Source organism: Ursus maritimus, unplaced genomic scaffold (assembly GCF_017311325.1).
Source record: "Ursus maritimus isolate PB19 unplaced genomic scaffold, ASM1731132v1 scaffold_28, whole genome shotgun sequence".
Classification (NCBI taxonomy): Eukaryota; Metazoa; Chordata; class Mammalia; order Carnivora; family Ursidae; genus Ursus; species Ursus maritimus.
Genome location: NW_024425341.1, coordinates 24,104,017 through 24,117,072, shown reverse-complemented (window position 1 = coordinate 24,117,072; position 13,056 = coordinate 24,104,017). Strand labels below are relative to the sequence as shown.

Sequence of the window (13,056 nt, the reverse complement as noted above, 5' to 3'; positions counted from 1 at the left end):
GAATCCCAAAGGGATCCCCCTCCACTTTTTTCTTTTCTTTTCTTTTCTTTTCTTTTCTTTTCTTTTTCCTTTTCTTTTCCTTCCCTTCCCTTCCTATCCTTTCCTTTTTCTTTTTTTTAGCGTAGCTGCTGTGAGTCTTAACTTGCAATACTATTTTATAAGCTATGTACTAAGAGCCTTCTCTACATACACTCCTTACTCTTAGAGAAGTTAACTTCAAAAATACTCGAGGTAGGGGCACCTGGGGGGCTCAGTTGATTAAACATCTACCTTCGGCTCAGGTCATGATCCCAGGGTCCTGGGATCAGGTCCCAAGTTGGCCTCCCTGCTCAGCGGGGAGCCTATTTCTCCCTCCCCTCCCCACTTGTGCTCTCTCTAGCTATCTCTCTCTCAAATAAATAAAATCTTTAAAAAAATACTCAAGCTAACATAGAGATAAAAACATTGCACATCCTATGACTTACACTTTTAAAAATATATTCCCTTTTAAACTTTTCTGAGTACTAACTGTCCTTTTTATCTAATATTGGCTTAAATCTGCTTGTGGATGTTTTCAGTCCTGTCCTATCGAATTATTCTTACACAGCTGCAGTCAGACACAGTTTGTCCAATACCGCCCTAGCCTGATTACTGAGTGTGTGGAGAACCTGACTAATGAAACATTAGAACGCCAGTTTTTGAAACGTGAATTGCTAATTATTGGATCTGATTTACTTTACCATCAGTCTCTATGAGTGATTCACTTTCCCCTGGTATGCTGAAACCGTGGAGCACCGCCAAGCCCTCAGACTCTGAGTCCTGACCCACCCCGTCAGCTTGGTCATCTGCCTGCACACCATCTCATTAGACACCGACGTCATTAACCGTCTCTGGCTTGTCCCGCTCTGTTCCCTCATCAGGTACTGGAATCAACACCTGCCCCAAGTCCTCAGTTCTGTGCGTGACCCAAAGCAATGAGCATGTTTTCCTGGAAAAGCTCTCTGATGACAAAGGGATACGACAGATTTCAATCACAGGTACTTTCTCCAGCTTTTCAAAAATAGAAATTGGACCACTCATTTCTCCTAAGTTGCAGAAATATAAAGTAAGAGGCAGTAACAGAATATGCAGGAAAGCTTGCCATGGTCACTAATAGTGTGGACCCTGGGTCATCCGGACAGTGAAACTCCTACAGTACTTTCATAGGTTTGCTGTGGATTCGATCCCATCCTGTTATTGGACCAGGACAATCTGAAAATTTCGATCACTTCTGAACTGACTAAAGCAATTCTGAGTTTCATCTCTGGTTTTCAGAAACAATTTTCATAATAAATTCTTACCTTCAACACATTTCCTTGCATACTTTTTACATCATTTACCCACTTATTAAAATATATTAACTCATCATTAATAAAAAGTTTATGAAGCTTTACTGAGCAGGTCTCTGAGATGATGATAACAGAACCATGTGATTTAACTTGTATATCCAGAATCTGGTTGGAAACCAGAAATCTGAAACAGAATCCAAAGTGCCTTTCAACCTTTGATGTCAACACTAATTCCTACAAGTCCAGCGCTCTTATTTTTAACCACTTTACGGAAGGACGACTGACACGTAACAAGCCGCACAAATCTGATGTGTACAACCGTACGATTTGGGGTAAGTGTGCATCCATGACACCATCACCACCATAAAGGCCACAAACATCCATCCCCTCCCAAAGTTTTGTTTTTGAAAAAAGTAGAAATGACTAGTCCTGACTTCTTAGCTGACAGCTTCGTATTGTGGAAGATATATATAAATACATATATATATATATATTTTTTTTTTTATTTCAACATAATTCTTCAGAAAATCTGTGTTTCTATTTCTTTTTAGTCTTTAATCCTGCTCTTTCCATTTTCTTTTACACTCATAAAAACCTAACCATGAGCAGGAAAATAAGAAAATAATGCTTCATAATCTAAGAATAGCCAATTTAATTTTGGTGGTGGTGGGAAAAAGGAGTAAGAATTAGTTCACTACATTTTTTTTTTTTAAAAAGCACTCATAATTGATTAGAGTTCTGCATAGTATGTTTTAAAATGTTTTCAATAGGGGTGGCTGGGTGGCTCAGTCGATTAAGCGTCCGACTCTGGGTTTCAGTTTGGGTCATCATCTCAACGTCGTAGGATAGAGCCTGCATCAGGCTCTGTGCTCTGCAGGGAGTCTGCCTGAGGACTCTCTCTCTCCTTCTGCCCCTCACCCTACTCTCTCTCTCTCTCATACAAATAAATAAATCTTTAAAAAACTGTTTTCAAGAGAAAGAATTACACAAAGTTTAGAGGACAAAGATAAAATAACTATGCAATATGCAGTCTATTGCACAGAATAAACATTTTTGGACTTGTTTACTACCTGGATGAATCAACATTTTAAAAATGGGATTGCTGGTCACAGAGAAAAAAAAAAGCAAAAAAGGAACGGTCATGTAGGACTGTTTTTCAAATACATGAGAGTTACATTTTCATCTTCTTCAATTCCTGATAAAGTAAGTTTTAGCGGCAAATCACATATTCAGATTTGATAAAAGATAAATGCTCTAATTAATCATCATGGATTATAATTGATTGCTTGACTCTCCTGAGCAAATAGAACTTTCAGAGGCATGAGGACACGGTGGGAGGACTGAGGACTTACTGTGTGCCAGACACTTTGTGTGAAGAATTTCACAGACATTGGTGTATCTAGAACTCCAGAAACATGTGAGGAGGGTGTCTTTCCTTGAGTATTCATGCAAGGAGACTGATGTGAAGCAGATCATTGACCATAGACTCCGTATTGAGTTCTACTCAAGGAGTAAGTTGGAGAGGTCAGCCCCGCAGCACTGTGTCTGCACAGAGCAATCCTGTGTCACCTGCAGAAAAATCTAAAGGATAGACCTCGATCCCCCTCTGCCCCCTGGAAAATACTCTTCAAGTAGGGATCTAAGGGCAGCTTCCGGGAGCTGCCAGCTCCAACGCTCTTCCTGCCCCTGGAGAGAGCTCGCTGTTCATTTCCGGGGCTCCCGCAATCAGCAGTGGCTGCTGTTTATCAGTAGACCTACTGAACACTTGGGTTAAATAAAGCCACAAATATGGAATTATTTCTTATGTTTCCCTTAATTGGAAAACTTTACCATTTTAAATTTTGGATAATATGAGACAATATGATACGATGACAATACGTATGCTTTTCCATAGACACATACATGCAATCATATGCATAGGGGCTCTTCAGTGAGCTTTTTAAAAATTGTTTCCTTTTTTTATTCCTCTCTAATCATAACTGAATCTTCACTAGCCCCATATTTTCTTAATTTTGTTTATCTTCATGTGTGTAATCACATAAGGACATATATTTAATATCTCTGAATTTAAACACCCAATCCTACAAAACTACAGGTAAGAAAGGGGAAACCATCTAAAGTTTGTATGCAATTCAAAAATTATTACATTAAAAAAAGAAATATCAAGTGAATTATCCTAAAACTTTGTCAAACTTGGCATTGTCACAGAATTGACGGAACCTTTGAGCTTACTGGCACGTGTTTTGGAACTTAGGATACGAAGGCTCAAAGCAAGCTTCTACATAGAAATATGGGCCTCCAGGATGGTGTACGTAATCTGATTCTTAAAATATATTTGAGATACTTGTTTTCATTCCTTCTTGTGAAATCTGCAACCATGTCACTTATCATGTATTTCTTCCGAAAAATATAACTACTAACACAAAACAAACCTTCTTTACTTTCCTAATCCTCATTGCAAAGATACTGTTAATGGGGTTGAGTATAAAGCATTACAGCTAGCGTCCCAGGTGTGAGCCTTCCGACTGATCACAAATGCTGCAGGCTCACATAGAGCTTTCTCCTGCTAACGGCTGAGTTTGAGAACAATGAGGTGGCCCCGGAGAGGAGACAGACTTTGTAGAAATCTCTATGTAGTCAGGCCTCACTTCAGCACAGATTTATTCAGAGTTCCATTCCAATGTTCTGGGTGGAGTTTCTCTTTCACATCACAAATGAACTACACAGGGTAGGACTACCCCAAATTGACCGACTCAAATCAGACATTTGAGAATTAGATATGATCAAGAATTTGGGAGAAGAAATCAAGCACAACAGCTAGGCTTGCATGAAATATGACATCCCAAGTCTTCTGTGGAATTATTCAAGGAACCACATAAGATAAGAATCAGTTTGTACTGCAATAGGCATTGTGTATCCCTGGCAATTTTGTTTAAAAAGTAGCTATTTTTGTTACCTTCAACTTTTTGAGTTTTATGCCGTTTTTTTCCTAAGGCTTCACCACCTTTATGAGCCTGTCCTCTTTGAAATCATACTTTTCCTGGTTTTATAATAAGCATGTAAATTCTGTGCCCTAGTTCCTATCTCTTTGCTCAAAAATGAAGAAAACAAAACAATAGAAAACAAGATGCGGTGAGCAAAGGCACCTTCGAGATGTTCTGGTGAATTCCAGTGCACTCAACACCCGTAGGACTGATCTGCCTGCCTTCTCTCCCCCCTTCATCAGATGCACTGGACGTAGCAGCTTTCAAAATGGAGCACAGATTTAACAGTTCTACACTGTAAAAGACAGTGCCAAGAGAACGAGAAGACAAGCCATGGAGTAGGAGAAAATGTTAGCAAAGGAGGTGACGAAGAAAGGACTATTAATCCAAAATATACAAAGAACTCTTAAAACTCAACAGTAAGAAAGCAAGCAACCCAAATACAAACTGGACCACAGACCGTAACAGACACCTCCCCGAGGAAGATACATCACTGGCAAGGAAGCACACGGCAGATGCCCCACACAAATGTCATCAGGGACATGCAAATGAAAACAACAGGAGAGCCACTACACACCTATGAGAACGGCCAAAATCCAGGATACTGACAACACCAAGAGCTGACAAGATGTGGAGCCACGGGGACACACACCCATTGCCGGTGGGAATGCAAAATGGTGCAGCCGCTTTGGAAGACGGTGATTTTTCACAAAATTAAACATGCTCTTACCATACAAGCCAGCAATCATGCTCCTTGGTATTTACCCAAAGGAATGGAAGACTCATGTCCACTCAAAAACCTCTATATTACCTCTCTTTATCAAAACTTGAAGCAACCAAGAAGGTGATGGATAAGCCAACTGTGGCCCATCCAGACTGTGGAATATCATTCAGCACAAGAAAGAAATGAGCTATCCAGCCAGGGAAAGATATGTTGGAACCTTCAATGCATATTGCTAAGTGAAAGAAGACAGTCTGAAAAGACTGCATCCAGTATAATTTCAACTACATGACCTTCTGGAACGGGTAAAACTATGAAGACTAAAAAGATCAGTAGTTGCCAGGGGTTAGTTGGGGAGGGATGAATGAACAGGTGGAGCAGTGGGGACTTTTAGGGTAGTCAAGCTATTTTGTGTGATACTCTCAGGGTGTCATTATGTATTGGTCCAAACCCATAGAATGAATGACACCAAGAGTGACCCTGATGTACACTGTGGGCTCTGGGCCATGATGACCTGTCCGTGTGCGTTCACCAATTGTAGCCAACGCACCATCTGGTGGGGACGCTGACAGTGGGGGAAGTCCTGTGTGGGGGGACATCTGCTTCTTCTGCTCAATTTTTCTATGAACCTAAAACATTTATTTTCTATGCTCTGAAAAATAAGTCTGCTAAAGAAATTAAGTACCTTCATATTTTCTGAGAAAAGGGAGAAAGGTAAGAAGAGGCAAAAATTAAGACTGAAGCAGTGACTACACATCCCAGCATTATGCTGTGCCGCAGACATCTAAAGGACCTAGCACAGCATCTAGAACCCTGAAAATCATTAATGAATGATAGCATTTAATTTCTACTCCTCTTCTTTGGTATAAGAGGAACATGGAATATAGATCACAAAAAAGGTTTGATCATGAAAAGCCCACAATTTGAGTTCATTTCCATCTTCCGTCCAGCAAGAAGGTATTATGTGTCAAATGGATGATGTCTCAGCATCGGTGGGTGACACTCTTCCTACCTAATTTGCTCACTCCCCTGGTCTTCTTCACTGTTATCTCCTTAAAGGTATGAGTTACTTTACCCATCTCTGTACTAATAGTGCATAGGCTAGCATTCGGAATACAGCATGAGCTTAATAAATGTTCTATTAAGTTGAATCAAAGGGCTTTGGGGAACAGATCTAGGGCGCTCTGATGTGCCTAAGCCTTCAGTGCCCACATATGCTGAACCCCTGCATAAAGAGAAATTGGACCCCCATTTATGGGCATGCATTTTTAATCATGGTTTCGGTTGTGCTATTTTTTCCCCCATCCTACAGGAGGAGAAAACAGTTTGATTAAAGCTGTTTAATCTTTTTCTAAATCGCTACAGCCACAGGAACAAAGGGCAGACGCTAATAGCCGTGTCTTTCCGCTGCTGCTGACGTCCTCACCACTTCACGCAGATATGTGTACCTCACGCTTCCCTGGGAGAGGGGAGGTGCGTTCTTGCAGCTATCCTGATGTTCAGTGCCCAGAGGCGGGATGAGGCAAAGAAGCCAGCTTTCTGGGCAGGTGCACACATTCAAAGATGCCCTCTCATCCTGCTCACCCCTCTCCCTGGCCCCTGGCTCATACAACGGCTGCTGCTACTGCTGATGATGATAACAATAACAACAACAACAACAATAATAATAAAAGGTAAACTTGTTAGTTTTCAAGCTGACCAGACCACCCACATTGTCAGGAGGCCAGCAAGGGGCTCTTCTGTAAGAAACTCAGTGAGAAAGTGCATTCTGCACCCCACGCTCAGCCACATCATAGACAGAAGACTGCTTTCTGGGGGGAGTGAGGACAAGGGGACCAAGGGGGCTTTCTCCTTTCTCTACACTGAAATAGGGTGAACCTAATACTAGTGTTTAGAGGGAAGTTAAATTAGGAGACTTTGCTTCGGCCACAGCTTAAGCCCAGCACCCCAGTAGCAACTTGTACCAGAACTCTACAGTTTGTTACCAATTTCACATAACTATTTTTAAAAATTGCTTGGATCCCACTGTGCTATTGTCTTATTTGGATGTAGCCTCCTTGGGAGCCCAGTGGGAAGGTGGGTGATTGTCAGCGAGAGGAAAACTCATTAAGTATCTGGCTCTCATATCATAGCTGCCATAAAAACTCCTTCACCTTCACAGTAAAGTCTGACTCACCTTCAGTGCACAAGATGTTTTAATGGAAAGCATCGAAGCAGAACCTTACATCTAGAAATACAAAACATCTAGAAATACAAAAGTTCCAAAATACCATTTTCTTGAAAATTCAGGTTTTAGCCTAGATCTACGTGGCAATTAAAAAAAATAAATAAATGAAAAAAAGAGTGATTTAAAAGCAATGAGACCTTCTTAAATGCATCTGTAGTCTAGAACCTCAGAATCCAAAGATGCTGTGTGAATGAGTGAAAGGATAAAGACAAAGAAGTGGAAGAGAAGTCTACCCTAGTTAGAGTCCTAGACCATTCTGATCGAGCACCTGGCCAGTACCAACAAAGCCCAGGGAGGGATTTGTACTTTATTCTCATGAATGTCTCCCCCCACTGAGCAGTGAAAGCACCTGCAGCGTCCTGTGCCTTGAGACGAGCATCACGGACACGGGTACCTCGGTGTGTTCATCCGCCGCTACCCTCGGCCGGCAGGGCTCATTCCGGGAGCCTTTCCTACCTCGACAGGTGGGCAGAGCGCTGCTCCACTGGCCGTTGCTCCGACACTGGGCTCGAGAGGCACCCTGCAGCAGGTAGCCAGTGTTACAGGTGAAGTTCACCACGTCATTCAGGTTGAACTCACTGCCGTTGGTGAATCCATGCGCGGGGTTTCCAGGGTGGCCACATGTGATGGCTGCGTAGGAAGACAGCCCTCGTCAGTGTCAGAAAATACCCAGGCCATCGCCCTCCCATGTAGTTCCTCATCAACAGACATACAGGCATGTTGCAAATCCTATGCGTGTTTGGAAGGGAAAACGACGAGGAAGAACTGTAAGGTGACCCCCTGGTTTATATTATAATTGTGGAAAATACACAACACCGGCAAATGTACTTTCTTCAGCATAATAATTATTCTTACATCATGGCAGACAACCAAATAACTCTGTAATAAAGCAGTAAAAACAAGAGGTGCTACAATTCTTAAATTAATTATGAATTTTGAGTATTTTCCCTTTAGACCACACCAGCCAATTTTGTGGAACCTTTTGTTTTGAAACATTATAGAGGCTTGGCTGATAATTTAAATTGCATATGCATAAGTTATTCCAATATCAAATTAAACACCACAAATTTAGCAAAATAAGCACTTCCTTTGACAATCCCTATTGTAAGATCTTTTGAAATGTAGTGAACTGTCATTAATGTCACGTCCTAAAGAACAGCCATACAAATCCCAAAGATATCCTTCAGTGGCCCTTTCAAAAGAAACACATTACAGTCATAAACCTGGTGTTTTCCTCCTCATTTATCTTGTCAACAGTTCTTTCTTCTAAGCAAAGTGCACATTTCCCACTGCATCATCCCAGAGAATACCTTTCACTATCTAGAGCGATATCAACATTTCTTTTGTTTAATTCCTGGGAAAATAAAGAATATACTAGGGGAAAATAAAAAACAATAGGTTTAAAACAAATTTTGCAACAGAGAGTACAACGTCTTCTAAAAATACAGGCCAATATTTATCTTGGATGGTATAAAATTTGAAGACAATCACTGTATAGTTTTACCTCTTTCTTTTAAAGGAAGAAGTGCTTACAAAACTCTGTGTTCTTGATGAAACCATGACAAAAATAGAAAGCAACATAGAAGATAGGGGCATGAGGCTATTGGGACTCTGCAAAGCCAACCTGCAGACTCAGGACTCAGCACGTTTGCCCTCCTATAATTAGATTCTGTTTCCACCTTGTTGATCCTGTGATAAAATCAGGAAAATGAGTGCATGACATCACTTATCCTGGGACCTGTTTGAGATGAGTTAGGGAGCACATTCACTGTGGACAGAACCGGAGGAAGGAAACAGAAAAGGGAAGCCATGTCCACAGCGTCTCTCTTAGCACAGGGGAGAGGGGCACTTATCCATTCTCTTTCACTCTGGAGGATACACATGTCTGTGCTAAGACTTCACACTGAGAAAACATGTGACCAAAGGAAGTACCTGCTGAATTCATTTGCAGTGTACTTACGGACACAGACTGGGGTCTGTCCGGACCATTTGTGGTCTTGCAAGCATATCCGAACGGAAGTTCCAACCAGCCTGAAACCAGGATTGCACTGATAAACCACAGTGTCCCTGTAACTGAAACCGTCTCCACTGATATGACCGTTCACGATCGGATCCGGGGAACCGCAGTGGCCAGCTACAAACATAAGTAAAACCAATAAACACATTTTAGAGAATTTGTCTTTTATAAAAGTACTGCATTCACAATTCGTTTACATTTATTGTCAAGTGAATAACATCAGTGACTGCCTAACTTAATGGAATGTCTCCCATTTATCTATATTTTTGACATAGTTTTTTTTTCTTTTTCCCTTGTAACTTGTCTATTTTTTCTCTACAATTGTGGGTAATGAGTAATATTCAAATAATGAAATTGTTAACAAATACAAGTTGCTAATGAAATTATTTTCCCAATAATGGTTTCCCCATGCATTTCTTTTATTTCTTTTCCTTATTGAGATTTTATGTCATTTATCTTGCTATAGTATTTCCAGATAAAAGCCATAAGAAGGGAAGAGACACTTGGGGTTGATACAGATAGGTTTTGTCACCTATTTTTTTTATAAGAATATTTTTTATTATATTATGTTAGTTGCCTATTGAACAAGGAGGTAGGAAGGCAAGGTGAAGGACACTAAGGATTTCCAGTGTTAGTGGATTGCTAAACTATTTGTGGAATTGCAAGGGCAAGACGAATATCAGAAAACATGCTTGCTTTCATTGTATATATGGACCACAACTTCTTAATCCAGTCATCTGTTGAAGGCCATATACAATGGAATATTACTCAGCTATCAAAAAGAACGATTTCTCAACATTTGCTGCAACATGGACGGCACTGGAGGAGATAATGCTAAGCGAAATAAGTCAAGCAGAGAAAGACAATTATCATATGGTTTCTCTCATCTATGGAACATAAGAACTAGGAAGATCGGTAGGGGAAGAAAGGGATAAAGAAAGGGGGGTAATCAGAAAGGTAATGAAGCATGAGAGACTATGGACTATGAGAAACAAACTGAGGGATTCAGAGGGGAGGGGGTGGGGGAACGGGATAGGCTGGTGATGGGTAGTAAGGAGGGCACGTATTGCATGGTGCACTGGGTGTTATACGCAACTAATGAATCATCGAACTTTACATCAAAAACCAGGGATGTACTGTATGGTGACTAACATAATATAATAAAAAAATTAAAAAAAAAAAAGAAAACATGCTTGCTTTCAAACACGTGCTTCTGCTTAGGTTTGAACCAGTGTTTAGGTGAAACTGGCCTGTGATGGGGTGAAAGAAGAGTCTAGATTCAGGGGAGGGATGCCTGAAGACAGAGCGGATTTAGGAGAAGCAGGATTATAGATGTTACTTGAAGCTTGAGGTACCTGGGCTCACACATGAGCAGTGTGCATAGCAGGAACAGAAAAGGCAGGACTCTGTGATCGGGATGGACATTCACACTGAAGGGGAGGAGAAAAGCACCGAGGGGAAGGAATCTAAACTCTAAGAAGATGATTACCTGGCAAATATGGTGTCAGACAAGCTTCAATAATAGAGAGCATGATGTGGAGAAGGAAGTAAAGTGATGTTCAGTTCTTTGTGAGCAGAAGGATGGAGTGGTGATGAAGATTCTTGGCTTGACTCAACTTCAGTCCAGCTGAGCCTTCCTACAGGCCTATCCATGCCCCTTTCTGGAAAACCCAGTTCTAGCAAAAACCCTGCTGAGTCAGTTTACTAAGAAGCTCCCACCCTCCATATCTGATGGGTTTCCTTCCCTCCTGCCTCCAACCCCCGGGTGAGGTCTGCCCACCTGGCCTGCCTTCAGCAAGACCTTGCTGCGTCTGGTTAGCCAGAACCTCCCTTACCCTTGACGTTCCCTGCTGAAGATTTCCCATCCAGGACTACACCTCTCCTTGACTGTAACCCCTACTTCCCATGCAGCATTCAGAGTTGAGCTGCATCTGTCTCCCCCACTAGAAAATCCCATTGCAGTGATCCTGTACCTATTGTGGTGGTCCAGAATGAATCTGCCTTCCCATTATTATCCAGTGTCCTTGAACGTTTTTTCCCCCTTCAACAACTGTAAGGTGCCATGTGGCACAGAGGAAATGTGGAAGGGCAGGGCTAGGTGTATCTGTCAGTCTCTCCATTCTACTTTCCAAGTTCTTCCCTTCTCTTCTGTTCCATCATCCTTCCTCTTCACCTGTCTCCCTTCTCTCCCCCCCTCTTAATCTCTCCCTTCCTCTCTATGGAAAGAGCATATTACTAATCAACAAAATATGAAGCATTAGGAGCACCCGACATTACAAGAATCCATGTCACACATGGGTTTTGGATAGAGAAGAGGAGAAAGGCATTCACCTCCAGTTCCTAAATGATCTGTCCAAACCTCAAAGTTTACATGGAGAGGTTGTGTCACAGGTTGGAGTACCTGCAGAGTATTTTGCTGTACATTTCCCTTGGCCATTTACTTCCCAAATAGAGCACACAGCTGTCAAAGCTTTACACAAAGTAGACTACCCCTGAGGTTGAGAAAGTTATAAGTTGTTGCCATGCAACAATTGGAGTTAACTTCACCATTCTGGAAGAATTTAAAATAATAATCTATATTTCTGCTTAAGACAGTGTTCAGCAGCACTCTGTTCTCCTGGGTTTTGAACTAAGTTTATTAGCAGCAAGGTGACTTTGCAGAGCTAGAGGGAGAAAACCAAATTGATGGCTTGGCATCCCTGCTTGAACAATGTTTATAAGAGGTCAGGTCAAAAAATTCATGCTAGCTTCGGTTGATTCTTTGTTGCCTGGACATGTTCTTTCCATTTGGTCAGATCAGTTAAGTCGATTCTGGCAAGAGACCACATCACCTCCCCCAAACGGAGACTTGCTGGATGCAGAGAACTCAGAGGAGGGAGAACGTGCTCCCCGGGTTGGAGGATGAGCTTCTGAAGCAGTGAAGGTTACCGCAGAACCCCGGCCTTGGCTCCAAAGCCCTCCCTCGTCCAGAGGCTGTCACATGCACAGCGTGCACTGCTGGGTAGGGAGAGGGGGCCAATTTCCAATCCCAGTGACAATGATGAGTAAGGCAGCCAGAGGGGCAGCACACAGGCTTGGCACAGACTGGAAGGAGCTCAGCCACTTGTGAGGTGACCAATAAAAGATCAGCTTTCTGAAATGTGCACTGAAACAACGCAGTCCGATATTCAAGAGAGAGTGGGTCATCTAACTCGTGGTTATTGTTCTAGGTCACGCCAAGTGCTTTGGGGGTGACTTCTGAAGCCTGCCGCCATTCCAGCAGAAGTACGGTTGGGCCCCAGGGCAACAGGATGCTGAAGAGGATGCATTGCGTTGGAAAGCCCCCATCGTTGATGTGCTCTTCTCAGTCTCACCCTTGATTTGGACAAACACCCCCAGCTAGACTCACTTTATTTATTTATTTGTTTATTTATTTATTTATTTATTTAAGATTTTATTTATTCATTCAACAGAGAGAGAGAGAGACAGCCAGCGAGAGAGGGAACACAAGCAGAGGGAGCGGGCGAGGAAGAAGCAGGCTCCCAGTGGAAGAGCCTGACATGGGGCTCGATCCCAGAACACTGGGATCACGCCCTGAGCCGAAGGCAGACGCTTAACGACTGAGCCATCCAGGCGCCCCATCACTTTTAAACCTTAATAAACATTTTCTTTTCAACTGAGTTTTTAGGAAGAGCACATAGATTTTAGGCTGTACTGTCTTTTGAAAGTCCGGCACAGAGCTACTCTTAGTAGTCAAGGAGATATCTGTATACTTTCAAGATCAAAGGGTTGACAGCCATGTGTGTGGAAATAGCAATTCC

At 42.1% G+C, this 13,056-nt stretch overlaps 1 protein-coding gene across 1 annotated transcript in view; it reads right to left on the bottom strand.

The window, feature by feature from the left end:
- CSMD1 (CUB and Sushi multiple domains 1) overlaps positions 1–13,056 on the bottom strand; it is a 1,580,412-nt gene that overhangs the window by 44,544 nt on the left and 1,522,812 nt on the right. The window contains exons 53-54 of the mRNA XM_040643176.1: positions 9,200–9,373; positions 7,696–7,869 (exon numbers count right to left, since the gene is read on the bottom strand). Coding sequence (XP_040499110.1) covers positions 7,696–7,869; positions 9,200–9,373 — 348 coding nt within the window. The remainder of the gene's footprint in view (positions 1–7,695; positions 7,870–9,199; positions 9,374–13,056) is intronic.